The 27,858-nt window shown below is 41.3% G+C and overlaps 1 protein-coding gene across 1 annotated transcript; it reads left to right on the top strand.

Annotated features, from left to right (window-relative positions):
* The first annotated feature begins 588 nt into the window (after positions 1-588).
* Positions 589-1,827, top strand: LOC119649387. Its single transcript, XM_038051508.1, has 4 exons — positions 589-1,025; positions 1,083-1,239; positions 1,298-1,399; positions 1,451-1,827. The coding sequence occupies exons 1-4, from the start codon at positions 800-802 to the stop codon at positions 1,659-1,661; spliced, it is 696 nt and encodes a 231-aa protein (XP_037907436.1). The 5' UTR covers positions 589-799; the 3' UTR covers positions 1,662-1,827.
* Positions 1,828-27,858: the final 26,031 nt, after the last annotated feature.

The raw sequence follows: 27,858 nt of genomic DNA, 5'->3' as shown, positions 1-27,858 counted from the left end.
CTTCTACAGTGTACTGTAAAGTATCCTTGAATGAAGTGCTCTAACATACTTCAAAGCCCTGGTCCAAAATGGATTGTTGTACCAACAATTTATTATTTTATTACAGCATGTATTGGGAACTTGCCGGTCCCAATACATGCTGTAAGTAGAACTATCAAGTACTGCTTGAGGCTCATATCGGTAAACCGGGCATGTTCCCGTGATCAGCCCATGCTTGATGGATGGATGGATAACTTTGCATACAGCATTATGCCTGGTGATGTACTGCACTGGTGCCATAACAGTACAGCCAGAAATGAGATGGTCCAACGTCTCTAACGCCGAACCACACATTCTGCACTGGTCATTCTCTGCCCGTTCTTTCATGATGAGCTTTTTATAAGCCCGGGCGGCGACCACGCCGTCCTGAATGGCACACATGAAACCCTCCGTCTCAGCAAAGAGCTCCCCAGCACACAGCCATCTGTTCGACAAATGCAAATCAACAAATGGCTGCCAAAGACAATTCACGTGTTTACCGTACATTGCCTTCGACTTCCATTCATCGATCCGCTCTTGGTCTGATTTCACCCCACTCAGAGCACAGTAGATCTGCTATAGGCAGTACCCATGAATCAAAGAAAAAACAGATTGCGACACGCGCATGTGTCGAAATTCTGTGACGTCACTAAGAGCGTTCAGTCTCCATTTTGAATTTAATTGCCGACACGAATGTCAGTTAAACAGGTGTTAATTGAGTAAAAGTTGAATTGTTTTTGCCGTTTTTCGTAACGTTTTCAAAAATTAGCAGTAAATAAAAATGCGGTGCGCAGTATTTGGGTGTAATAGTGACAATGAAAAGAAAAATCGAAGTGAAGAAGAAAAGAAAATACGGTTTTATACGTTTCCGGAAGACAAAAAGCAAAGTGATTTGTGGAAAATTAAGTGCTGCCGAAAAGACAATTTAAATGCGGCTACGTCAAGAGTCTGTAGCAGGCACTTTACACCAGAAGATTATAAAAGGAATCTACAACACGAGCTTTTAGGTGAATTATAAGAAACTTTGGTTAACTTCTTTATTTATATCGGCTTTTCATATTCAGGTTATTCGAACAAAAAAACCTTGCTTTTGAAAAACGACGCTTTTCCATCGTTATTTCTTCCAAAACAGAAGACTACTGATTCAGAGGAGCAGGAAGAAAGGACGAAACGGCTGCAGAAAAGAATTAATAAGTCAGTCGTTAACGAAATATTAGAAGGGTATACAAATCATATATATTTTTAAACCAGAAAGTATTTTGAAAATTTACAATTTTAGGATTAGAGAGCCCCTCGAAGAAGACGTTGTAGATGAGCGTACTACGTGCCAATATTCAACGTGCGCTCTAAAGGATGAATTGGAACAAACCCAAGCATTATTGTAAGTGTAAGTGTAAAATTTTAACCCTAACCATTCTCTTTTTATTTCCAGCAAATACATAGCAACCCTACTGGATTTGACTAAAGACGTGGAATGCGGTATTAACATTAAGAAATTGTTCTTCAAATCTAGGATGTATTTTAGAATAAGATCTCTCAATAAAAATATGATAGAAAGTAAGCGCTTACCTTATAAGAGAAAATTAGATTCAAGTCAGGAAGATAAGAAAAGAAAAAGAAAGATGAGAAAAATCATAGAATAATTTTCTAGTAATTTAATCTTATTTCATTAGATGAATTTAATTTTTAATCTGTTTCATGAAAAGATTTTTGTTAGCATAACATTTTAATTTGGGCCGATTTGCTTTAAACGTCCTCGTTTTAGCATTGATTCGGTAAATTTTATCCAGCATTCAACCAGCTGAGATAGTGCGTAATTCTATTATTACTATAATAAAGTTATTTACTTAAATCGAGTAATCATTTACTTAAATCAAGAAAGTATCGTCAATACTTATTATTTTTTTCTTATCAGACTAACCATTCACTTTGTTCTATCAGCTGGTTGAACGCTCTTTATGACGTCATGCGCAGAACTGTGACCATTTTCTGCGCACACTGTCGCAATCTTCTCTTTCTTTGATTCATGGGCAGTACCCTTACAAAATGACCCCACTTGCAAATGTGCTTGCAGAAGCTTATCTGTACACATCAGAGACGCTAAACAAGGAAAAGGCATAATCTTCGTCAAATCGTATTGGTAAGAGAGAGATCGGTAAGCTTCTGCTATTCTGATACTACGGCGTGGTCACCCATATAGCAAAAAGTTGTTTCACGTATTCACTTATCCATAAGCAAAAACTTGCCAATCTCACCAATCCATTGGCAAGTCCGGGCGGTATGTCAAACACAGCTGATCGGGTTTTTGGTACATCTCGCTCATGCTCAAGGGCAAAACAATTTGAAATCGTGTGTACTCGTACTGATTTCCCCCCTTGAGGGTCAAGGGGGAGTGAGGTAGTTGTCTAGTATCTAACTGTGACTCAGAGGATTGAAAGATCGATCCTTCAAGTTAAGTGGAGTCAGTCCACAGTCTGCCTTACAGACAGCCGCGTGCAAGGGACTCGCCTGATCTTTACTGTAAAAATAAGCGCGTAGCGAGTCGACTTGGCGATGATGTTGTGCCGCCACGTCAACCACGGATCTACCTCCGATGTCACGAGGCAGGTTCATCTGCTCCACGGCAGACTTTGGATGATGCATTCGGAATTTGCACATAGTGTACCAACTATACTATATTGTTGTTTCTTAGTTTTTCTTTTAGTGATTTGTATATCAGTATGTACATATATGTATTTGCTAGTGAAAGGCATATATGTATTTGCTAGTGATAGGCAATGATTGTTTGGTTTAATATGTGTATACACACAGGTTTTCGTAGGTGAACGTTTTCACATTTGTTAATAATGTTGAACTTGTTCTTAGTGTGAAGCTTATGAAGTTGATCATTCTTATAACAATTCTTATACAATGCTTTCCAGATCAGAGAAGAGAGAGAGAATTTTTAGGGGTGCGTGGTGATTTCACGGTTTTCCCTATATATATTTGCATGTTATTCAATGTTGAGTATGTGATTATGGAAATGTGTATACCGGGATGGAAGTATCGAGATCGTGGACCTCGTCCTTCTGGTAGGGTATTCCAAACAATTTTGAGGGAGTTACATTTGGGATAGTCTAGATCTAAGGAATTGGTTAATGAATCGCCAGTTGGTGTTTCTAAAGTCATTAATTGTTATCATTGATTGCCTTTAAAAATATCATTACATTCCTTATTTAATATATTTCTCGTGATATTATTTCGGGTCTGTAAGTTAAGTTGGAATACCAAAGCTGGACGCTTCGAGTATAAAGGCTTTGTGTTCATCTTTTAGTTTTAACATTCATACAAAGTTAAAAATTCAAAGTACTCCATGAGATATCCAACTCCACCGTTCATATAGGTTCACTATATACTATGATGATGTCATACACGTCTTAACTTGCGATAAATTCACGTGAAATGCAAAAGTTTGATCTTCTACAACTTTGTTAGTAACAGATGAATTTCCTTCAAACTTTCCAAAATTGTGTATTATTACTTATAACGGTATTGTACTTTCAATGAATGAACTATCGTATTATGCTATTATTAACTTAATTTGAACAGATGGAATGGGATGTATTTTTATGCTTAAATTTTGTTTAGATGAACCATTGTGATTTTTTTCAGTTTCTAGGTTCTAAAAACGATGTTACGCTTTTCGGGACATACATTTTGAGCCTTCACTCTAATCTTATCAAGCATAGCGTCGTAACCTTTCTTTCGATAAATCTACATATATTAATTAGCTTCAACATAATAAAACATAGTTCGTACGATTCATTCTATTTCTCCATATATCAAATTAGCTTCAATGTAATATGATACAGTTCGTAATTGTAATTTACTACATTTCTTTGCCATCTATGAAATTACGAATATAGACCAAATGCGTTCAGATGTTTACTACATGGTAAGAGAAAAATGCAATTATGCAGTTAACTTGAACAATGAATCACATTTGTAACTTCAATCGGCCAACCTAAATATTGTTACTAGTTGCACACAACCCATTTCTGAAATGACGGTATGGATCATGAGGAAAAATATTGAATGCTAATGAAATTGGAAGCGCACATTGTACATATATTGATTCATCCATAATGGCATGAGAAACAAGTCGGAATACCGGAAGCTGGGCGCTTCGGGTATAAAGGTTTTGTGTTCATCTTCAAATATGTGAGAAACTCCTACGCACATTTTTCCGTCCGTATGTAGCTACGAATCCAACATCTTTCTTCTTCTTTTCCTTCAGCCTTTGTCCCGTTCACAAGCGGGGTCGACTCGTCGTGATCGGTTTCGCCATTTGACTCTACCGAATGCCTGATGTGGGTGCAATCTCGAGGTTTTTAAATCTCCATCCAGCGTATCAAGCCACCATCGACTTCGATGTTCAGACCAATCTTGGCAAGTGAATTCTCGTTAGCACGATTGCGTGACCATACCATCGAAGACGCCTCTCTCGCAAGTTTTTCACGATCGGTTCAACCCCATAACGATCTCGGATATCCTCATTTCAGATGTGATCAAAACGTGTGACGCCATGTAACATCTTCGTTTCCATTACCACAAGACGCCGTTCATTGTCCTTTATAGTTAGCCAACACTCAGAACCATAAAGAGCGACAGGACGGACAACATTGCGGTAAATTTTCGATTTGAGACGTTCGTTGATACGTCGATTACAAAGAACACCAATTGTGGAACGCCACTTTATCGAGGTTGCGTTAATACGTGAAGCAATTTCATAACGCAGTTCTCCATTGGCTGAAAGCGTTGACCCGAGGTATTTACATCGCTCAGTTCTGGGCAGATCACTGCCACTGACAGTGATTGTGCCTGTTTCATGGGGATCGGTCGTCAAAAATTCAGCTTTGTTTAAATTCAATCTGAGACCGTGTTGCATGAGGCGATCATTCCATTTTTGGACTGCTAGGATGCTAGGAAAACATCATCTGCATAAAGCAGTGTGTAGGGCGCTGGACGTTGGATATCCCGTGTGACGGTGTCCATAACCAGAACAAAGAGGAGTGGTGAGAGAGCGCTTCCTTGATGAACACCAACAGAGACACGAAGCGGTTTTCATACACCCGCCATACTTCGAACTTTACTTTTCGGATTGTGGTAGAGCAATTGAACCCAGCGCACGAAATCTTCTGGCACCAAGTGTTGTCGTAAAGCATACCAGATGAGTTCGTGTGGCACACGGTCAAACGCTTTCTCTAGATCCAGAAATGCAATGTAAAGAGGGCGATGCTTTTCTCGGTGTTACTCCATGAGTAACCGCGCAGTGTGTATTGCGTGAGTATTTCTGCAGTTTTTGACAAATCCTCTTTGATTCACGGTTATTTCAACGATTTCGCGAATACGGTTGTCAAGAATGCGTTCAAAAATCTTCATGGTATGGGAAAGTAATCGGATCGGGCAGTAATTGAACATTCTGCTGGGCTACCTTTCTTTTTCCATATTGGAACAGTGGTACTTTCTTGCCAGTCAGATGGTGTTCTTCCTTCCTGAATAACCCGATTGAAGAATTCACTGAGTCACAGTGTTGGGTCCCAGCTCTTCGCTTTCCAGAGCTCAGATGCGATGTCGTCAGGTCCTGTTGCTTTCCCCGATTTCATTTGTTTTATTGCCTCCTCGACTTCAGTTGCGCTGACTGGTGGAACTGAACCAAATGTCGGCAATGATTGTGGAAGTGGGGGATGAGCAAATTCTTCAGTTGAAATCTACTCGAAGTATTCTCGCCACCTATCCGTTGCGGCTCGACGGTTGGTAAACAAAGTACCGTTCTCGTCATTGACGCGACAGAAGTGTTCGATATCCTGTGTACGTTCGTTACGGCTTTTAGCAAGTCGATGCAGATCTTTCTCACCATCCCGAGGGTACAGTTTATCGTAAAGATTTTTGTAATGGTTCGCTCGGATGACAGCGACTGCTTTTTTTGCTTCCCGCTTGGCATTCTTATAAATTTGCCAATTAGCCGGTGTTTTATCGTCGAAAAATTTGTGGTAGAGGCGTTTCTTTCCACGGACCTTCATTTCAACATCATCATTCCAAAGCCAAGTATCTCGGTTGATGTACCGCTTACCCGGCTTGGTGACCCCGAGGGTTGCAGAGGCCGCTTTCTGGATCGTGTCTTTTATTTGGTTCCACGATTGTTCCACATTCGTAATGGTCGGTAATCGTATGAGTGAGATCGTTTCTTCTTTCTTCTCACCAAATCGCCACTATTTAATGCGCCGCGAGCCAGTGCGTTCCTCACGCCGTTTTATCGGTGGCTTAATTCGCAGGACGGCAATCAACGCTGGATGTTGAGGTGCGATGGTCTCATAGGGAACGGCTTTGCTATCAGTGGCGGTGGTAAAATGTCGGCGTCTTATGAGAATATAATCGATTTGCGTTTTACTGTTCCCACTATAAAATGTGGAGGATGAGACAGTCGTTTGATGAACCATGTATTCATAAGTACAAGGTCATGGGTGTCCGCAAAATCGATACTCTCGCCACCCTCATTGCGCGTTCTCTGCTTTTTCACCCACATGACCATTAAGGCCGCCGGTAATGATGATATAGTCGCCGTTCGGAAAATTGAACTTGTGATGCGTGACAGATAAGTTTGTTGCTACTTTAATTATTAATTAATTTAATTTGATTGAATTCGTTTTGGGAACTGCGGAAGGCGCTGTTTGCGTTGCATTTAAAATGTATGGAAAAGTAACAGGCGAAAACGAAAAGCGCCGCCATATTACAAATGACTGTAATCTGTCCACAGAGCGAACCTTTCCGATGTGGAGAGAACTTTGCCGACCTGAGATCTTCATTGTATATTGAAGCTTCTTTCGTCCGTATAAATTGATCGTATTTATGTTTCTGGTTTACTTCATCTGCAAAAGTATTCATATGTACACATATAGTACGTATATGGAATAACGCTGGTTTAATGTACTAATATATCTATCAGGATTAACTATCCGCAAATTTCATTAGCACGTATATATACTGTTTAAGCGATTTGGTCAAGTTTTCTCAAGTAGCCGCATCTTTGGTGCCAGCCGAATGAAAACAAATCTGCTTGTGCATTTAACCTCTTCCGTCGTTACATCACATGCAATGCAAATGGCCTATTTGGACATAGCGAGATTCTTTTCTGTCGTTGCATCAACATATTACCTATCAAATGGTGTATTTGCCCTCATCATGGTTCTCTTCCGTGTCATTACTTCGCATTTGTGTACACAGCAACAGGTGTCGATTTGTCCCAAACAACAAAATAAATAATAATAAACAAGTGTTCGTGTCTTGTGTACAAGAACACTTTCGAACTAATGTGTAAACACGGAAGGGTCAAAGATAGGTGAATTAAAGAATGACATTACTTTTGATTTTTAGTATTCGAGAAGTCTCTGGAAAGAGCTAAAGTGTTCTAATCGAGAACACTTTACAACGCGCGGTTGTTCTTTAATTCGCCTTTAGATTATATAAGAAATTTGGAAATAGAACAGTCAAAAGTAAAATATTGTTTTTTGGAAATAAAGTAAGTTTTTGAAAGTGGAAACGCGAGTGTTCATAATAAGTCCAAGAGTCCCCCCAACGACGTAAGTAATAGTAATAAATCTTTAGCTTTCCTTTTTCAGGAGTTCGAACACCCTATAGTCCCGTAGTTAAGATTCGGCAGCGGCGGCGGTTTTGGGAACTGCGGAAGGCGCTATTTGCGTTGCATGTAAAATGTATGTAAAAGTAACAGGTGAAAACGAAAAGCGCCGCCATATTACAAATGACTGTAATCTGTCTACAGAGCGAACCTTTCCGATGCGGAGAGAACTTTGATCTTGAATGTATATTGAAGCTTCTCTCGTCCGCATATCACACGCATTGTAATTGTGCTTGAGCCTTTACTTCATGCACAAAAGCATAGATATGTACATATACAGTACGTATATTTAACAGCGCTGGCTTAATCTATAAATATGAACTACCTCAAAACTTCATTAGCATGTACATATAAATACATATATATGTCTGTCTTGAGTAAATAATAACTATATATAAATGATTGGTAAACTAAAACGAAACTTTTCCCTGCGACCCCCCATGCATAAGAGCTCACTTTGTTGTGGTATTGAAGGATTGATATGTTATAATGACGTCATACAAAGTTGTTCCTTATGTTGTCCCTTGCACTTGTACCAGCATAGATTTAAGGGACTTTGTCGTTCTAGCGTGGACTTAAGGGGGTTTCGGGCGAAATTGCTAAAATTTGCTGATATGCTGTTATCAACTTTATTTGTGCAGATTTCGGAACGGGATGTATTTTATTGCCTAGATTTCGTTTAGATACATGACTTCGTTTTTTCTTTCAGGTTTTTTAGTTGGATAGGTTCTGAGAATCAGACCTATTACACTTTTTGAAGGTCACATTTTGACTCTCACTCCCCCAAGTTTTACTCGACATGAAATATGGAAGTTTCGAAAAATGCTAATTGAATCCCTTCATTTGATACCCCACGTGACCATATTCTGGAAAAAAAAGCCCCTCTTAAACTCAACACAAAATGGCGCCACTATTTCACACAAAACATTAAATATAAACAGTGAAATAAGAAAGTTGTGGAACTCTCATCCCTAAATCCAATAATAGGTTCTCTACAACAATTGAGAACGATTTTATCCACCATCCCCCAACGACCAGACCTGAAATACAGGAGCAGTACAAGGGAGTGTTCAACAATTGGCCGTCGAGCCTGAATTAAAAATAAAACCGACGAGCAATTTTGATTTATCGATCCGTACACTAAAAATCCTATTCCTAATCTCCAAGTCTCCAAGTGATCTATCGATAAACTTGGCCGAAACGATCCTAAAGCAGCAAAGGGATCTTTCCAAGAACTGGAGGTCCTCGAGAAGAATTTCAGGAAGGATAGTGTCGCTCGAAAAACAACGTAGTACCTGCAAAAGATGTTGAAGACACTAATATCCATATTCAGGCTGAACTACCGGAAGTTGCTTGGTATTCTGGAAATAGGCAATCCATACTTTGGACTGCAGGAGGAGATGGAAGGTAAGGTTGGAGCAATTAATGCAATGGTCCAGAGTGATCAAAAGCCCAGTCCCAACACAAGCCAACAACAGAGGACAGGATATAGGAGCAATAAACACTGGCGGCAATGCCAAAATGGTGAAGGAGTTCAGGCATCAGAAGCCGTTGACGGAACACCATACGTCCTTCTTGCTCAACTGCCGGAAATACCGGCAATCCAGATTCCCACTTTTCTGGTATCAGCAAAGAGTGGTGCCAGTTTCTAGAGCAATTCAAGCCGTAATTGGCAGCAATCTGTCGATTGGAAATATTTAAAAGCTACAATACCTATTAGGGTATCAACGAGGGGAGGCGAAAGAAGTCGTATCGCACCTGCAGCTAGTAAGGAATAATTAGGAAGCAGCGCTAGGCTGCCTGTGAATATATGGACGCCATTGTAGAAGGTTACGACTGGGATGACATTATTGAGGAACCGTCCCGAAGGCAACTAGAAAATGTGTTCTCGTCCATAGAATACGTGAATGAAATCCGGGTTCCACGTTGGAGTGTACACACCTCCAAGGATGAAGAGATGCAGCTAGTAAGCTTCAGCGATGCATCCGGTGATGGTTACGATGCGGTCATCTATAGCCGACGCAAAATTGAGACAGAATACATAGCGCGGTTGATCGCAGCCAGAGGGCGCGTCACACCTTTAAAGACACAGTCGAGTATAGGTTCCAAAGCATGCACGATCCCGAAACTCGAGCAGGAAAGTGTAGTACTTTTAACGGAATTATTGAACGACGTCCGTAAAAGTCAAGGGACTAGCCCAGTAAAGTTCACGGCGTATACGGATTCCGAGGTGGCCCTCTGCTAGATTCTGTGTCGGAAGGATATCGACAACAAATTAGTTCAGTGACGAGTAGCCATCCATAAGTATCTGTCACCCACAGATATCCACCACGTTAGGTCAAGCCATAACCCTGCAGATTGTGCATCCAGGGGCATGTGTCCCCGGAAATTTGTAGCTCACGAATTGTGGTTCCGTGAACAGCAATTCTCGCAAGGGGAACTCCCTCGCACGGAGGTCGTCAGTTCTGGCGCTGAAACAGTGACTCATCTAGCAGAAGTTGGTTCCGAGCCTGCGCCTGAACCAGATTTCATTGAGCGATTCTCAAGTTTACTTCGATTGATAAACACAATTGCGAGATGCCGTCGATGGAGAAAAACGGGAACTTCCGGAACGTTCTCAGCTCAGGAGTTGAAGCAAGCGGAGTGGGTAGTCGTCAGGTATCAATAAAAACTACTCTTCGGGGGCAAACTTTCCAGAATTCAGAAGGAATTGAATGTTGAGAAATACCATTAGCTGCCCACGCTAAACCCTTTTGTCGATGAGGTATCTGGGGTTCTCCAAGTGGGTGGAAGATTAGAGCAGGTGTTCATCCCGTTTGAGCAGAAACACCCTATAATTCTCGGGAAATGTCACCTAGGTGACCTAGCTGGGTCAAGTTCGAGACTGACTATCTGGGGTATCTGCAGAAGCGGTATAAATGGAAGGCCTCCGGTAGGCAACTGAGGCCAGGTGAACTTGTTCTAATCGAAGAAAGTGGTCACAGGCCATTAGGTTGGAAGACCGGGCGAGTGTTAGAAGTTTTTCCAGATCCACAGGGCACACCATCCGTCAAGTAAAACTAAAAACTGTCGGTAGGGACAATATACATCGGGCCGTGCATCAGCTCGTTCCCCTTCTTCCAGAAGAGGAAGCTGAGCCCTCTTAAACGCAGAAGGCAGATGATAATGCATTAGAACCGGACAAGGTTCCAACTAACATTCCCTCCCGAACGCGGAGCGGAGTAGGATGAAAGCCATGGTCTTTGGCGCAAGTGGTCACTCAGCTGTGCATATGCCTTATGTCCGCCACAGTGGTGTCCTGCGCAGTTGACCCGGTCTTGGAAACCAGAGTTTTGGAATTGGGATTAGTGCAGGGGAAGGCATTTGACCTAAAATAAACTATTGCAACCTCAGTAAACCTCACGCGTGATCTCGACATAATATCGCAACAGCTGGAAAAGTTCCATAGGATCTGTTAACGACAGATGCCATGGGGACAAACATCGACAAATCCTATAGGTACCGTGGCACCCGTAAATTCCTCAGTCTGGAACTCCTGTATATATTATACATTCCCATGTAAAAAATAGAAAACCCGTAGTTGAATCCGAAATTGTATTCTATATTAATGATATTAATTAATAATCAGAACCCACGTAAAATTCTTGTATATAAAGGATTTGTAAATAAGTGACTAATCCAAATTAACAACAGACCGGCGGCATAAAGTCATCATCATCAACGGCGCAACAACCGGTATCCGGTCTAGGCCAAGAACAGTAGCATGACTTCAAGGTTCCAGATTTGCTTTTATTGTTTTTGTTTTATGTTATGTTGAGTGACGGTATGTTGTTTTGTGTTGTTGTTTGATGGCATGAGCTCAAGCTGATATGAATGCAGACTCGTGCAAAAGTAATTCAATGTCTGGGGAAGCCGGCGCTCTGTTTTTAAACACGCAAATTCAAAGCCTGATGGCTCACATTTCTTTTCCGTGGTACGTCATCGTGAAATTGAGCTGATGATGTATTTCCTAGGCATTGAATTGTTCATCATAGATTTACTAATATCTTGAGCGTGCATAGTAATTTTACCATGTCGATCACATAGTTGATTATTGAAATACAGGGCAATTTATGAACCCATTTCCAAAAAAAGGTGTTTTTCTGCTGCCATGTTAGAGGGCGCTGTGATCATCTTAAAGAAAACCTACAGACTTAACTACAGTCCACAAACTAGGATTATTAAAAACTATTAAAAGCTAAATTTTTGGTGCCGCGTTAAACTTTTTTTTTGCGAATTTTGGTGTTTTTTCACGGCTTCTTCAATGAATAAAAAAAATGACTGAATGAATTGCCATTATCCTAGTTTGCGGACCGTGGAAATATGTTTTGAATAAGTCGTGAAAATTTCAAAGAATCTGGTTGGATTTTGGGCTATGGTGGCAGCCGATTTTCAACATGCAGTTTCGAGAAAAGCGCATTTAAAAAGTAGAATGCGATTTTTAGCCATAAAACCTTAACTGACCATTAATCTGCTATACCTAATCCGTAAACCTTAGCGAAATCATTCGAATGTCATTCGGATTGATAAATACGAGCTTTATTTCCGAACGACTCCGAATATCAAAAAATCACTTTGCCCATATATTCTACACTATATCTAGATTCAATTGATGTAAAAAAAAATTCGATTCCGCGAATCCGGCACACGGAATGGCCTCCTTAAGTGCAAAAGGCACAGAAAAGAAAAAGACATGCTTAATATGAAATATAAATATGTAACTGTACTTAAAGAAACTATGAAAATATAAATATGTAAGCAATGTAATACGTTCTGTACTTAAAAAAACAAATTGTGGACCCTTGCGCAAAGAGAAAGTTAGAAATAAGTTTTGATATGTACTAGCAAGGCAATCGACTTTCAATTACATCGAAACGGAAAAAAAAACATCATTACCCGGAAGACAATTCTACGTCGACCGGAGATCTATCAGGGGAGACTACCGATGGAAGGGGTTAATAAGGCGCTACGCAGCACTTAGGGGTTTTCGATTCGGGCGCCGTCATTTCGAACATTAGATGGAGATGGATGGCCTTACACCCTTCAAATGCGATAGGTTCGGTGTGTTAGAGTGAGATAGCACGATAGAACTTTCAACCTTTCATGCTATCTCGCTCACTCCGTCTCTTTTGCACTGCAAGCTTTCGGGTGGGTGCCTGGGGTAAGGGTGCGTGCCTCTGGTTGGGTTTGGCCGTGCGCCTTGGGTAAGGGGTATATGCCTTCAGTGGGTTTTTGGGTGTGTGCCTTTGATGGGGGATTTGGGCTGTGTGCCTTGGATGAGGGCGTGCTTTGGTGGGGCCTTTGGTACGGGTTATTACTTTGTGTGGGGGTGTCTGCTTTTGTCGGGTGGTCGTGTCTTGGGGTTAGCGGTTTGTGTCTTGGGGATAATAAGCTCTATTGTTTTTCTAGAATAAGTACTTTTGCTGTGTGTCTTGGATGATACCGAGTTATGTTTTGGTGTGTTTCTGGGATATGAAGCTTCAATGGGCGTCTTGGGAGATGTTAAGCTGTTCTTGGTGTGTTTTTGAGATAGCGATCTTTTTCAAGTGTTTTTGGGGAGTGTCAAATTTTATTTGGTGCCTTTATGGGGATATTGTTCTTTTTGGCGTGGTTTTTGGAGGTTATTAAGCTGGTTTGGTGTGTATATGAGATAGCGATGTTTTCCGAGTGCTTTTTGGGGAGTGTCAAGTTGTTTGAGTGTCTTTATAGGGGGTATCGGTCTTTTTGGTGTGCTTTTTGTAGGTTATTAAGCTGGTTTGATGTATTTGTTTGGGTATCGGCCTTTATGGTGAGTGGCTTGGTTGTAGTGGGGTTTGTGGGGATTACGGCGGACGCCTATGATGCGGCCCTTAGGTGGTAAGTTTCGCCGCGGGCTTGAGGCGGTTGCTTGGCCAATGCGACATTTTGAATATTACTTTAAATTACAATGCATAAACTGAATAATTGTTATTTTGAACAAATTTTATTTTGAAATAATTGTGTTTCTGCACATCCACTCCTTCGAAATAATGTTCCTGTATGGCGTTCAGCTCATCGATCTGGTTCTGGTTACGAATCTTTTCGGAGAAGCGAGGGGGTAAGAAAACAAAATTGTATATTATTAAAGTGGACTGTCAAACGCTGTCCAGATTTAGTTTTAACAAGCTTGAATTCGGTGACGAGATATTTTTACCCATCTTTAAACTGGATATTGACACATAGGTCTGGGGTAATGTTTCGCTGACATTGTTCAGGATTTCGGAACAAATAATAAACTATTGTAAAATCTTTTCTTAAGTAAATCAAGAAAATTGTACTAGTGAACCCAAACTTGAAGTTGGCGCTCGGTTCTCCTGCGCTAAACACAAAACCTTATTAAAATCGGTTTACTGTCTGTCTGTCTGTCTGTCTGTCCGTCTGTCTGTCTGTCTGTCTGTCTGTCCGTCACACGCATTTTTCTCGGAGACGGTTATAGCGATTGACACCAAATTTGGTAGAAAGGTGAAATTTGGGAAAGGTGAACGCTCACGCATACAGTGAATTACATCCTTTTACGTCGAATTTAAGGCGGGGTCCCCATACATGTAAAAGGGGGATGTACAATTTTTTTTCATCAAATATAGTCTTGTGGGGTATCAAATTAAAGGTCTCGATTAGTACTTTTCAAAGCCGATCTTAGTTTTGACATTCGTTGGAAGGGTGGGGAGCGCGGGGGGTTGAAAGTGATCACTTCTTTAAGGGGGCCATTCTCAGAAACTACCAAACCGAAAAATCTGAAAGAAATCAGGAGGCTGCCACTATACGGTGCCTGGGCTCCGAAAGACCTTCCATGCCGATGTCTGTTTAAACAAAGTTAATAATAGTATATTACTACATTTTTTTGTAATTTGTTAGAAACCCCCCTTACGTTCATCCTAGTACCATGAAATGCAGTGATATAGGCTATAATATAGAGCATGATCTTACCAAGTTTGGTGGAAATCGCACTATTACTAACAAAGTTATAATACCTTAAATTTGTTGCTTCTTTGAAAATTGAAGACTATCAATGTCAATATCACCCAAAAGTGGATACTCTCACATAATATATGCATATATTACGTGCTACGTACTAAGAAATACACAAAACCTTTCGTACCTGAAGCTTCCAGCTTCCGGTTTCCCGAGTTGTTTTCTGTTTCATAAAAGTAAAAAAGAAAAGTATATAATAGCGACCCAAACATAAAGTTGGCGCTCATCTTCCTTGCGTTAAAAGCGCATTGAATCAATGTTAAAAAATTAAAGCGATATTAAATAAACTTACCATGTTGGTATAATGCAGCCTTGTAAATGATAATTACCTCCAGAAGAAATTCCTTTTATACATATATTCGCTACATTAGAAGATAATATCGCGATCATGAAGATATCTACATAGCTCATAAAAAATCATCATCAGCATGATACTTGCCTTGTAATTTATCCAGGACAGTTTTCAGATTTTCTTATGTTCTCTGAAATTAATTACACAGCATGTGCAAAATGTAAACTTCCTATTGATTTATAAATCCATAACACTAACATATGCAACCATATGCCTAGGAACAAGATTCCGCAGATATTTGTCTTATGATTTATTGCAATACTTTGCATGATTTTCAAAATGAATAAAAACAAAATACATGGGCCTAAGATATTGCGATCATGAAGACAAGTTGCAATTTTTTTGATATTTTTATATTCTCTGAAATGAATTACCCGACATCTGCTTGGGAATAATATCTATAAATATATAAAAAATATAATGTCTTATGATTTATATTATACATTTCGCATGATTTGCAAAATTATGCTAAAAAAAAATGTATAGAACCATTGCGATCATGAAGATACGCTGAAGATGCTTGCCAACAAAAAGAGAATTGCATATGCCTCCGCCTTGATTTATCCAATGCGAAATGATGCATAAACAAGTCAGAATACCGGAAGCTCGCGCTTCGGGTATAAAGGTTTTGTGTTCATCTTCTCTAAGAAATTTCAACGCATATTTTTCTATCCGTATACAGCTACAAAACTACGAGACATACGTACATATTACAGCCGCAGATGTTACGCTCACCCTGAACAAACAAACTGCCTATTTTCGAATACTGTACACATATATGCACGCATATAAATTGATCGTACCCATATTTCCGATTTACTTCCTATATCTATCTGAATTAGGCACTACCCGCAAAGTCCATTAGCACGCATATACTTTTTTTTTTTTGGTGCGTACACGGAGGTGGAAAATCTTAGAAAGACACGTCCGCCGCCCGAACGGCGGAACAACAGCGGGCGCCTGTGGGATTCACACCCACTAAAAACCACCCCCGGTCTCTCCAGCCCCAGCCCCGCGGGACCACCATTGAGGTATTACTTCGCGGGGTAGGTTTGCTCTTAGGCACTCATCCTTCTTCTATTTGCAGCTTTCCTCTTTCTTTGTTCCTTCTGCAACTCCTCCTGCATTTGGATGATTGCAGAGCCAACCGCAAGTCACTTCTCCTCGGACTCCAGCATCTCAGTAACCAAGCTCTCCGGGGTCACGCTCCTGCTCAGCACCTGGTTTAAGCTCCTTCTCTCCATCGCAAATCGTGGGCAGTGAAACATCACATGCTCTGGATCCTCCGGTATGCCATCGCATCTGGGACAGTTCGGAGAATCATCCAACCCAAAGCGGTGCAGATACTGTCTGTAGCAACCACCGTGTCCCGTGAGGAACTGGGTAATGTGGTAGTTGGTCTCCCCATGTTTTCGCTCAAGCCACACCCTAATGTTGGGAATGAGCCTGTGCGTCCACCGACCTTTCGCAGACTCGTCCCATCTGCGTTGTCAGAGATCAAGCGACTCTGACCTTGCCGCATTTCTACGCTGTGCATGCCCCTCCATATGTCTTGCATTGTACAGGACACTCATTTCTTTGGCCAGAATGTCAACCGGGATCATGCCTGCCACCACCAATACTGCCTCATCTGATGTGGTTCTAAAAGCACTGCAAACCCTCAAAGCCATCCGCCGGTAAACCGAGGTCACCTGCTTCCGTCTCTGAGAGTTTGCAAGCGCCTCTGCCCACACAGGCGACAAGTAGAGCAGGATGGAGCGCACCACTCCGGCTAGCACCAACCTCCGGCAATGTTTCGGACCGCCAATATTTGGCAACATTTTTGCAAGTGCCGTGGTGGCACTGGCTGCCTTTTGGCATGCATACTCTAGGTGCTCCCTAAAACTCAATCTGGTGTCAATTATTACCCCGAGGTATTTGATAGCCGGCTTTGATACGACCGTATGTCCACCGACCTCCACTTTTACAGTGTTATTTTCCCACCGTTTCGTTATTAAGACCGCTTCCGTTTTCGCGTCCGCCAAGGTCAGCCCGGCCTTTTCTAGCCAGGACTTTACCGCTCTCACTGTTTCCCTTGCGTAAACCTCCACATCTTCTGGATGTTTTGCTGCAACAACCACAGCTAGGTCAACAGCAAAGCCGACAATCGTAGTCCCCTCTGGGACGGGAAGAGCAAGCACCCCATTATACATGATATTCCACAACAGGGGACCAAGTACCGATCCCTGTGGTACCCCGGCTGTGACAATGTACTCTTTGGGGCCCTCATCCGTCCCGTACCAGAGAGTCCTCTCTGAGAGGTAGTTTTCCACCAAATTCGCTAAGTATCCGGGGACACCTATATCAACCAACGCCTCTTTAATTTTATTCCAGTTGGCCGAGCTGAATGCATTTTTGACATCCAACGCCACCACGGCACAGCAGCCGCCAGAAATCAGTGCACCTTTTGCCAGGTTTACCACCATGCCAATTGCGTCCACCGTAGAGTGGGCGCGTCGGAAACCAAACTGGCGTTCCGACAAACCATTGCTGGCTTCGACGATGGGCAGGAGTCTGTTGTAGATGACTCTCTCCATCATCTTCCGCATTGTATCCAACAGGCAGATAGGACGGTACGACGCTGGGTTTCCAGGTGGCTTGCCAGGCTTCGGAAGCAACACCAACTTTTGATTTTTCCACTGGGCAGGGAATATTCCTTCTTTTAGGCACGCCTCGAAGGTGTTGGCGAAAAGGTCGAGCCTAGTCTTCACTGCCAGTTTCAAAGTTCGGTTGGGGATGCCATCCAAGCCTGGGGCCTTGTTGTCACCGAACCTACCACATATTTTCCGCAGCTCCTCCACAGTTGCAGGCGGTATTATGCCGTCATTTAGCTGGACAAAAATTTCCCTTCCCCTATTTTCGTGGTGAGGGAACAGAGTGGTAACAGTCTGTTTCAGGAGGCGCGGACAGGTCACCTGGGGTGATTTCCGTAGCCTTTTCATCAGCACTCTGTAAGCCTCGCCCCAAGGGTTTATGTCGGCATGGTCGCACAGCTGTCTGAAGCAGTTCCTTTTGCTCCTCCGAATGGCTTTCTTTAGGCGGCCACGCAATTGCTTGTGTGCCTCCTCTCGACCGTCGCCACCGGGTTTTCCCCTGAGCCTCTGGCAAAGCCTTCTTGCCCGAAAACATGCGGCTCGCAAACTTGCGATTTCGTTGTTCCACCAGTAGTTGGGTTGCCTACTGGGGAGCAATCGCCTTCTGGGCATAGTAGCATCGCATGCTTCCGTCATCCATCGAGTGATCTGGGTGGCTTTCTCTCCAGCCGTACCATTCAGGGATATGTCGGATTTGAGCACCGCGGAAAACGTGTCCCCCTCGAAAGCTTTCACTGTCCAGCCAAGCATACCACCCGGCATTCTGCGAAACTCTTTTTCGAACCCGGTCCGCCCTTGATCTCTATGCAGATTGCCTGGTGGTCGCTATGAGTATAGTCCTCACTGACATGCCAAGCGATTCTACTGGCTAAAGTGGCACTCACGTATGTCAGGTCCACTATAGACCCCAGGCCCCTTCCCCGGAAAGTGTACGAAGACCCAAAATTCGCCAGTACCACGTCCAGTTCCGCGAATGCTTCGAGGAGAACACGTCCCCTGACATTAATTATCCGGCTGTCCCATTCAAGAGCCCACGCATTGAAATCGCCTCCTATTATGATCGGCCAACGTTCTCTTGCATCCAAAACAAGAGCAGCAAGCATCCGCTCATACTCGACGAGTGTAGCGCTGGGTGGAGCATAGCAGCTGTAGATGTGGATGCCCTTCACCTTCGCTCTGATGAAGCCCTCCTCCGGGTGCTCCATTATTTCCTGGAACGCTTGTTCTCCACAAGTCCACAGCGCTGCTTGGCCCGTTTCGTCTTTGACCCAAACGCTACCACCGCGGTTTCGGTATGGTTCACTTAGTATGACCACATCGATGTTTTTCTCGCGGATGGTTTGCGCGAGTAGATCCTGCGCCCCCTCGAAGTGGTTGAGGTTGATTTGTATCAACCTCATCTGCGATTTGTGCTAAGGGCTCTCCTGTATTCCGGGCACCTGCTGCTGCCCGCAATGTGCCGATGGTCCACACCCTCCTTTCCTTTGCACAATAGACAATTTGGGCCAGCTCCGCAGTCCTTGCTGATGTGGCCTTCCACTCCGCATCTCCTGCATTGCTTTGACCTGTCATTTGGATTAGTGCATGACTTCGCAATGTGATCAAAGCCAAGGCATCTAAAGCATCGTTTTAACGCCACCTGTTCCCTAAGGCGACACATAACCCAGCCTATTCTCACTCTCCCTGCTGCTAACAGTTTGAGTGCGTTCCCCACTGGTAGGCTGATGATGGCGGTTTGTGTTCCCCCATAGGCTTTCCTTAGCGATTTCACCACTGATTCTTGTAGTCCGGCAAGATCGGACTGTTTCTCCAACGCTTCGCGAACCTCCTCCTTCGTCGTGATTTCATCTATATCTTTACAGATTATAGTGATCTCCGGCCTGCTAGCTCTTATGTCGGCTTCCTGCCCTAAAGTCTTCCCGATTTGGCTTAAGAATTTGTCCGAGGTTACATCCTTGGATTTCTTAAGTTCCAACATAAGATCTCCCTTCTGCGACCGTCTAATACGGCTGATGTTGTCTCCCAAATTGGTGAGTTCGGGGTCTGCCTTCACTTTCCTGAGAATGTCGGCGTATGACCCTTCGCCTCGTTTGGAAATGAAAATAACCTCCGGTCTAATCTTCCTCCGATAATTTCTTCTCCGCGGTTCTACCTTCCTCCAAGCTTCCGCATCCGCCTTTGAAGGTTCGATCCCTTTTCTCGAGGTAGCCACTGCAGTATTTTCACTGGTAGCTTCAGACGTACTTTTCATGAACTCCGCCTTTTTGGGAGTTGAGTCCTTTTTTCTTTTCGGGGTTTGCCGGCCTGTTGAGTCATTCAGCTTCTCGCGCAGCCTCTTCCCCGGTTTCTCCCCTTTTGTGTTTTGAACCGGCGTTACTTGAGTTGCCTGGTTCACTTTTCCAATCGGCGACTTCCCTACTCGTTCATCCTGGGCCTTGCCGTACGTCAAACGGATGCCTCTTATCATGGCCCTTATATTTTGGTGAATGTTCCTGCGCTCCTTTATAAACTCACACAGCTCCATGATCTTTTTACCGAGGGCAGTAAAGGCAGCTCCAGACTGATCATTGCCCAAAACATCGCTCGGGTGAATCGGCGTCAGTGATTCTTCCTCATCGAAGACTCCCGCTATACACTTCCCACTGGGGGTAGCGATCGTGGGGGCTTGTGCCCGTGTGGGAGGGGATCTGCGAAAAATCGAGCTCCTTCTGAACGGATCCATCACTGGAGCCAGTTCAAGTTCCTCCCGTACGCTTGTAACATTAGATGCCACAGTAGCCAAGGTTCCCACTACTGAGGCACTGCGGTCGTTGGATATCGACGGCCGGGAGCCCGCTTGCTCACTCCCAGAAACCGCCGGCACTGGGTTTCCGAAGCCCTGCACCGTAACTTCATTCTTCTTTTACTCCTCCATGTTTGGTTTTATTTCTGGGTATCCTTCCCATAGCCAATTTTTATCCACGGGTGGGCGTTTACTTCCCACCTACCCGGCCTGTGCATAAACATGCCCATACACGCACATCTCCGGATGCGTGCATGTGCCTGGCCATGACACATTCGCCGAGCATTCCCTTATCCGCACGAAGGGACGCGCCTGATGGGAGATTTGGCAACTCCACACAGGTCCACACTAAAAGATATGTGTACATATTATAGACATGGATATTATTCTCACCCTAAACAAACAAACTGCATATTACCGAATACTTCATGAACAATAATATACATATGTACATATATAGTTCGTATAAAACTAAAAAAACTTAAAATAAAATGATGCTTTGTGACCCCCCATTCTGATCAGCTGACTTTGTTGTGGTATTGACGAATTGATACGGGATGATAACGTCATACACATACACACAGAATGCACGAAATTCACAGCAAATGGCAAAGTTTCACCGTATATAACTTTGTTAATAATAGTTGGATTTTCTTCAAAATTGACCGAATTGTGCCTTATGTCGTCTTTTACACAAATGTAGTTCTAGCGTGAACTTAGGGGGCATTCCGGCTAAATTCTAAAATATGTTAAATGTCATCAGACATTTGATAACCGGGTAAATTTCGAAAATGTGGAAATGTACTATTATTAACTTTATTTATGGAGATATCGGAACCGGATGTATTTTAAGGCCTAGATTTTATAGAGATGCACCGCTATGTTTTTTTTTCAGATTTTTCGGTTGGATAGGTTCTGAGAACGAGACCTGTCACACTTTTTGGGGGTCATATTTTGAGCGCTCACTCCCCTTCATTTCACCCGATATCTAATATGGAACCAGTTTCGAAAAGGACTAATTGGGCCCTTTCATTTGATACCCCACGTGATCAGATTTTATGAACAAAAATGTTGCATCCTCCGTTCACATGTATAGGGAGCCTCCCTTAAACTTACTAGAAAATGGCGCCACTTGTTGCAAGTAAAGGAAACGACAGATCACACGCTTTTACTAATTTTCGTGACACTCGGTCTACCCGTTTCCGAATAAATCGGGTGTGGCAGACAGACAGGTTTTCCGTTTACACGAAACTTTAAAAATTGCGTAGCTTACTTAGACGATATGTTGATTAATATTCGCCACATCTCTTCAGGAAATGGAAGTAAACAGTGTCAGATCCGAGGAATCGATTTTTGTTGGCATCAATTTTATCTAGATATAGTGTAGAATATGGTATATGGGCAAAGCGATTTTTTGATATTTGGTGTAGTTCAGAAATTATAGTGCTTAACAAGTAGAATGTCACTTGCCACCTTTATGTCGATCGCCATAATAAAGCACGTATTTATCGGTCCAAATAACGTTCGAATGACTTCGCTAAAATCATAAGAATTCAAGTCTTCAAGAAACCAAAAGTTTATGAAAAAATGTCAGGCGATGACGGCTTTACGGTTTCTTACCAGGACAGAGGCAAATCGTCAGACGCTGCCTCACCTCTGCCCTGGGAGCAGCGTGACCGAAGCGGCTCGTAGATGTTGAGTGCTCCTTTATTTAATTCGTTCAAGGGAAAAACAACAAGGTAGCCGATTTTCTAAGTCTAATTGATAATGCAACGATGCACTCAAATGTTAAAGATGAAAGCGGCTGTATTCCGAACAAAGAAGGAGTATCCGATCTTTAGAAAACTCAGATTACAATAGTGAAGAGAAAACAAACAAACAAAAGGAAACTTAAATGATAAATAAAATAGAAAAATATATTTACACGAACTTGGCCTCAACAGTGAAAGCCAAATCAGTAATATACTAAGACGGTATATACCAGAAAAAGGATGCATAGGAATATATTGCGAATTAAACAATCATAAATGGAACACTATGCAATAAATAATAAATTTTTACTAAGATAATAATAACTTAAAATTCATCAAATGCTCACATCATGTCATAGATTTACTAAATACAGAGCAGTGTTCCAAGAAAATAAACAAGTCGGAATACCGGAAACTGGGCGCAATTTTCCGTCATATTTTACTAAAATCCAAGGTACTCATATCAACGATATAAATACTGCGTTAATCCTAAATAAACAGGCATTATATATCACCGTATTACGATTCATACATACATGAATATGTGTGCATTTAAATTGATTTAACGCATTTTCAGCTTTATTAGCACATACATACGCATGTCTACCTCGAGTAATTGATACTGATATACAAATAAGTAAAAAAGTTCACTTTTTATGATGATAAAGTCATACACGTCTTAGGGTATAATAAATTTACTTGAAATGCGAAATTTTGATCTTCTATAACTTTGTTAATAATTGTTGGATTGCCTTCAAACTTTTCAGAATTATGACTGATATGTATATTGTGCTGATGCCAAATTTAATACTTCTAGAATGAACTTAAGGGGGGTTTTCCAGTAAATTTATAAAACATGGTAACGTACTATTATTAACTTTATTTGTGAAGATGCCGGAATAGGATGTATTTTGAGGCCAAGATTTCATATATACCACTGTGTTTTTGTGCCGATTTTTCGGTTGGGTAGGTTCTGAAAACAAGACTTGCCCTTTTGAGGCATACATTTCGAGTCCTATTTCCCCTATGTTTCACCTATCAGAAATAAGATCAGTTTCGGAAAGAACTATTCGAGCGCTTTTATTTGATAGTCCTCATGACCATATTCTAGGAAAAAAATTTCAATCCACTCTTGCATGTATGAATCCCTTGAAACTCAAAATGGCACCACTCGCTGCATGTAAAAGGGCACACTGACTACATGTTCCCACCAAATTTCGTTACAATCGGTTCAGCTATTTTGAAGCAAATTGGATATAAGAAACAGACAAACAGACCGATAGATAGATATTGAATCGATTTTAATAAAATTTTGTTTCACACAAATCCTTAAAAAAAACAAACCTCTTTCCACTACATGACCAGATTCTATGAAAAAAAATGTTGCATCCTCCTTTCGCATGTAAGGGGAGCCCCCCTTCAAACTTATCACAAAGTTGCGCCGCTTACTGTATGTAAAGCGATGAACAGACCATACGCTCCAACAAACTTTCGCGATAATTGGTCCAGCCGTTTCCGAATAAATCGGGTGTGACAGACAGACATCGACTATGTTAATAAGGTTTTGTTTCACACAAGCCAATAAAACTGGTTAGAGATTATCGTAGAATATACAATAAAATCGACCTAAAAGCAATAAGAACAAACATTAGATAACATAATCTTCTACTTCTTCAGCCTTTGTCCCGTTCACAAACGAGGTAGTCTCGTCGTGAACGGTTTCGCCATTTGGCTCTACCAAATGTCGGATCCGGATGCAATAGCGAGGCTTTTGAATCCCCATCCAGCGTATCAAGCCAGCGTTGTTTTGGCCTGCTTTTTGGTCACTTATCATCGACTTCGATGTTCAGACAAATCTCGGCAAGTGAATTCTCGTTGATTCGAATTACGTGACCATACTATCGAAGACGCCTCTCTCGCAATTTTTCCACGATCGAAGCAACCTTATATCAATCGCAGATATCCTCATTTCGGATGTGATCAAAACGTGTCACGCCAATATCCAACGCAACAGCTTCGTCTCCATTACCCCAAGACGCCGCTTATTGTATTTTATAGTTGGCCAACACTTAGAACCATAGAGAGCGACAGGGCTGACGACATTGCGGTAAATTTTAGGTTTGAGAAGTTCGTTGATACGTCAACCACAAAGAACACCAGTTGTGGAAAGCCACTTCATTCAGGTTGCGTTAATGCGTGAAGCAATTTCATAACGCAGTTCGGCATTGGCTGATAGCGTTGACCCGAGGTATTTAAATCGCTCATTTTTGAGCAAATCACTGCCGCTGACAGTATTTGTGCCTGTTTCATGGGGATCGGTTGCCAAAAATTCAGTTTTATTCAGATTTCATCTGAGACCGTGTTGCATGAAGCAATGATTCCATTTCTGCATAAAGCAGTGTATAGGGCGCTGGAAGTTGGTTTTTCCGTGTGATGGTGTCCATAACAAGAACAAAGAGGAGTGGTGAGAGGGCGCTTCCTTCATGAACACCAACAGAGACACAAAACGGTTTTGATACACCCGCTACACTTCGAAATTTACTTTTCGGATCGTAGTAGAGCAATTAAACCCAGCGCACGAGTTCTTCTGGCACTAAGTGTTGTCGTAGAGCATACCAGATGAGTTCGTGTGGTACACGGTCAAAAGCTTTCTCTAGATCCAGAAATGCAATATACAGAGCTTGCTTCTCATGGTGTTTCTTCACGAATAACCGCGCAGCATGTATTGCGTCAGTAGTTCCGCAGTTTTTGACAAATCCGGCTTGATTCACTGTTATTTCAACGATTTCGCGAATACGGTTGTCAAGAATGCGTTCAAAAATCTTCATAGTATGGGAAAGTAATCGGATCGGACAGTAGTTAGAACATTCTGCTAGACTACCTTTCTTTTTGCATATTGGAACTGTGGTTCTTTCTTGCCAGTCAGATGGTGTTCTACCTTCCTCATTAACTCGATTAAAGAATTCACTGAGCCACAGTGTTGGGTCCCAACTCTTCGTTTTCCAGAGCTCAGATGCGATGTCGTCAGTTCCTGCAACTTTCCTCGATTTCATTAGTTTTATTACCTCCTCGGCATCAGCTGACAGGTGGAACTACTTCTAATTGTGGAAGTGGAGGATGAGCAAATTCTTTAGTTGAAATCTGTTCGAAATATTCTTGCCATGTATCCGTCGCGACTCAACGATTGGGAAACAACGTACCGTTTTTATCATTAACGCAACATAAGTGCTCCATAATAAAATAATTATCCCAAATTCATATACAATCGGAACCACAGAAACAATAAGAGGTGGACTACAATGGACATGGACAACGATGACTACGAAGAATCCAGGAACACCTAAAAATAATTGACGCTAATAAGCACGCTATAATTGAATCTACAACCAAACAAATTCAAATTAACAACATATTCCAAGAGTATCGAAAAAATAATAAACAATATAAACCAACTACAAAAAACTAATTATAAATTCCAATAACGAAACAAAACAAATAAGTCTTTAACTACAATTGAATTAAACCATAATCCCGAATTTATTAAAGGCGAAACCTTAAACATCAAAACAAACGAAGTAATATTTTTATTATAAGGTTTAGTAATAGTAAAATAGAAATAAAAAGAAAAATTCATACTAATCGGATAAACGAATTCTAGCAAATAGTTACTGTAGATCCTATTAGAAATGTAACAGCATATAATCTTTTTCCTCAGTCTTTGTATTATTCACAAGCGGCGTCGTCAATATACAAAATGTTGAAAAAACAAAACAAAAAAAATCAAATATAAACGTGAAAACACTACAACTATTGTAAGTTCATTACTAGCATTCGTAATAATAGTAATCATAATTGTATCTACATAAAATATAGAAATACAATAATTAGAATAAACATAAATAAAGAAAAAAATGTTAACTTACCAAATATAAGCAATGTTGAGGACAACATCGAACTTAAGGGGGAAGAAGTTACACCTCATAAATCAGATCCCGATTCACATATGACAACTAAATTTTTCAATTCACACCCCATATAAAGGACATTGAATTATGCATATTAAATTATTATAGACTTCAATCATATTTACCTATTATCATGCATACATACATATATCTAATAATATCTATTCTTAAAAGATGACATCACCCACATAGCCCTTCGTCAGCAGATTATTAAACAGAATAAGTACAATTAGTGAAATGCTTAAACAGCCAAAGCACATTTTCCCAAAGATGCAATTCAGCAAATCAGCCAAATCCATTTTTTGTCTAATAATCCATAAATAAGAGATCCATCAGTTGGATCGAGAAGTTTTAAAAGTTCTTTGAGTTCATTAAGTAATTGAGTCTCGGAGAGTTCAATTTTAATTCGGTTCTTGTTGTCCTAGTTTTTTGTTAAAACGTTTTAATAATACGTAGAGTTTCTCTACATAGCTATAAGAAAATTACAATCTATTTGAAAATACATTTATTTTCGAAAAGAATAGCCTTTTTTTGGAAAGTACGCGGAAAAACTGAAGATTTTCCTTATTTTGGGTTTAACTAAAATTGAAATCATAACTCACGTCCTTTCGGTTTCATTGAGTGACAAAAATATTATAACATGAATCATAATTATTTCAACATAGTGTTAAACATGAAGTGAACACAGTTTAAGAGTACAGTTTTTAAGGTTTTGTTTGTAAAACAAAACCTTATTAAAATCAGTTCAATGTCTGTCTGTCTGTCACAGGCACTTTTCTCAGAAACCGCTATACCGATTGACGCGAAATTTGGTGAAAAGGTGGGTACTGTGGACCCCCAGACATGCAGTGAGTGATATCCTTCTACGTTGAGATTTAAGGGGGGGGGGGGTTCCCATACATGTAAAAGGGGGGTGTACAATTTTTTCCCACCAAATAAAGGCATGGGGTATCAAATGAAAGGTCTTAATTAGTACTTTTCGAAGCTGGTCCTAGTTTTGAAATTTGTTAAAAAGGCGGGAAGTGGGAGGGATGGAAAGTGATGATTTCTTTAACGGACCAATTCTCAGAAACTACCCAACTGAAAAATCTGAAATAAATCATGAAGCTGCTTCTGTATGGTGCCCAGGCCTCAAAATGCTCTGCATATCGATATCTGTTCAAATTAATTTAATAATAGTATATTACCATATTTTTGGGAAAATTCAGTAAAACCCCCCTTAAGTTTATGCCAGAGTTATAAAAGTTGGTATTAGTATAAAATATAATATGAAGCATATTATCTCCAAGTTTGATCGGAATCATACTATTAGTAACAAAGTTACAGTAGCTCAAAATTGTCTTTTCCGTGTAAATTTACAACCCGAAGTACTAAATCTAGCTTGCTAAATGCATAATCTTAACGGACTACATACAAATGGGATAGTTCTACCCTCAAATATACTCACAGAAGAAGCAAACAAAACCTTTCATATCTGAAGCGCCCACCTTCCGATTTCCCGATTTGCTTTAAATTAATGACAGCGAACGTTGTGCAGTAAGTGAATCATATTTTATGACTTTGTTGTAATAATAATAATAATCGCTGGCGCAACAATCCATATTGGATCAGGGCCTTGAAGTGTGTTAAAGCACCTCATTCAAGACCGTAACA

The sequence above is a fragment of the Hermetia illucens genome, chromosome 2 (genome assembly GCF_905115235.1).
Source record: "Hermetia illucens chromosome 2, iHerIll2.2.curated.20191125, whole genome shotgun sequence".
In the NCBI taxonomy this organism is placed as follows: Eukaryota; Metazoa; Arthropoda; class Insecta; order Diptera; family Stratiomyidae; genus Hermetia; species Hermetia illucens.
The sequence above is the reverse complement of the archived record's forward strand: the minus strand, read 5'-3'. Positions and strand labels throughout refer to the sequence as shown.

Coding starts and splice junctions, on each gene's coding strand:
- LOC119649387 (XM_038051508.1), top strand. CDS start 800: ATGCGGTGCGCAGTATTTGGGTGTAATAGTGACAATGAAAAGAAAAAT. Junction 1,026..1,082: donor TCTACAACACGAGCTTTTAG/GTGAATTATAAG, acceptor TTTCATATTCAG/GTTATTCGAACAAAAAAACC. Junction 1,400..1,450: donor GAACAAACCCAAGCATTATT/GTAAGTGTAAGT, acceptor TTTTATTTCCAG/CAAATACATAGCAACCCTAC.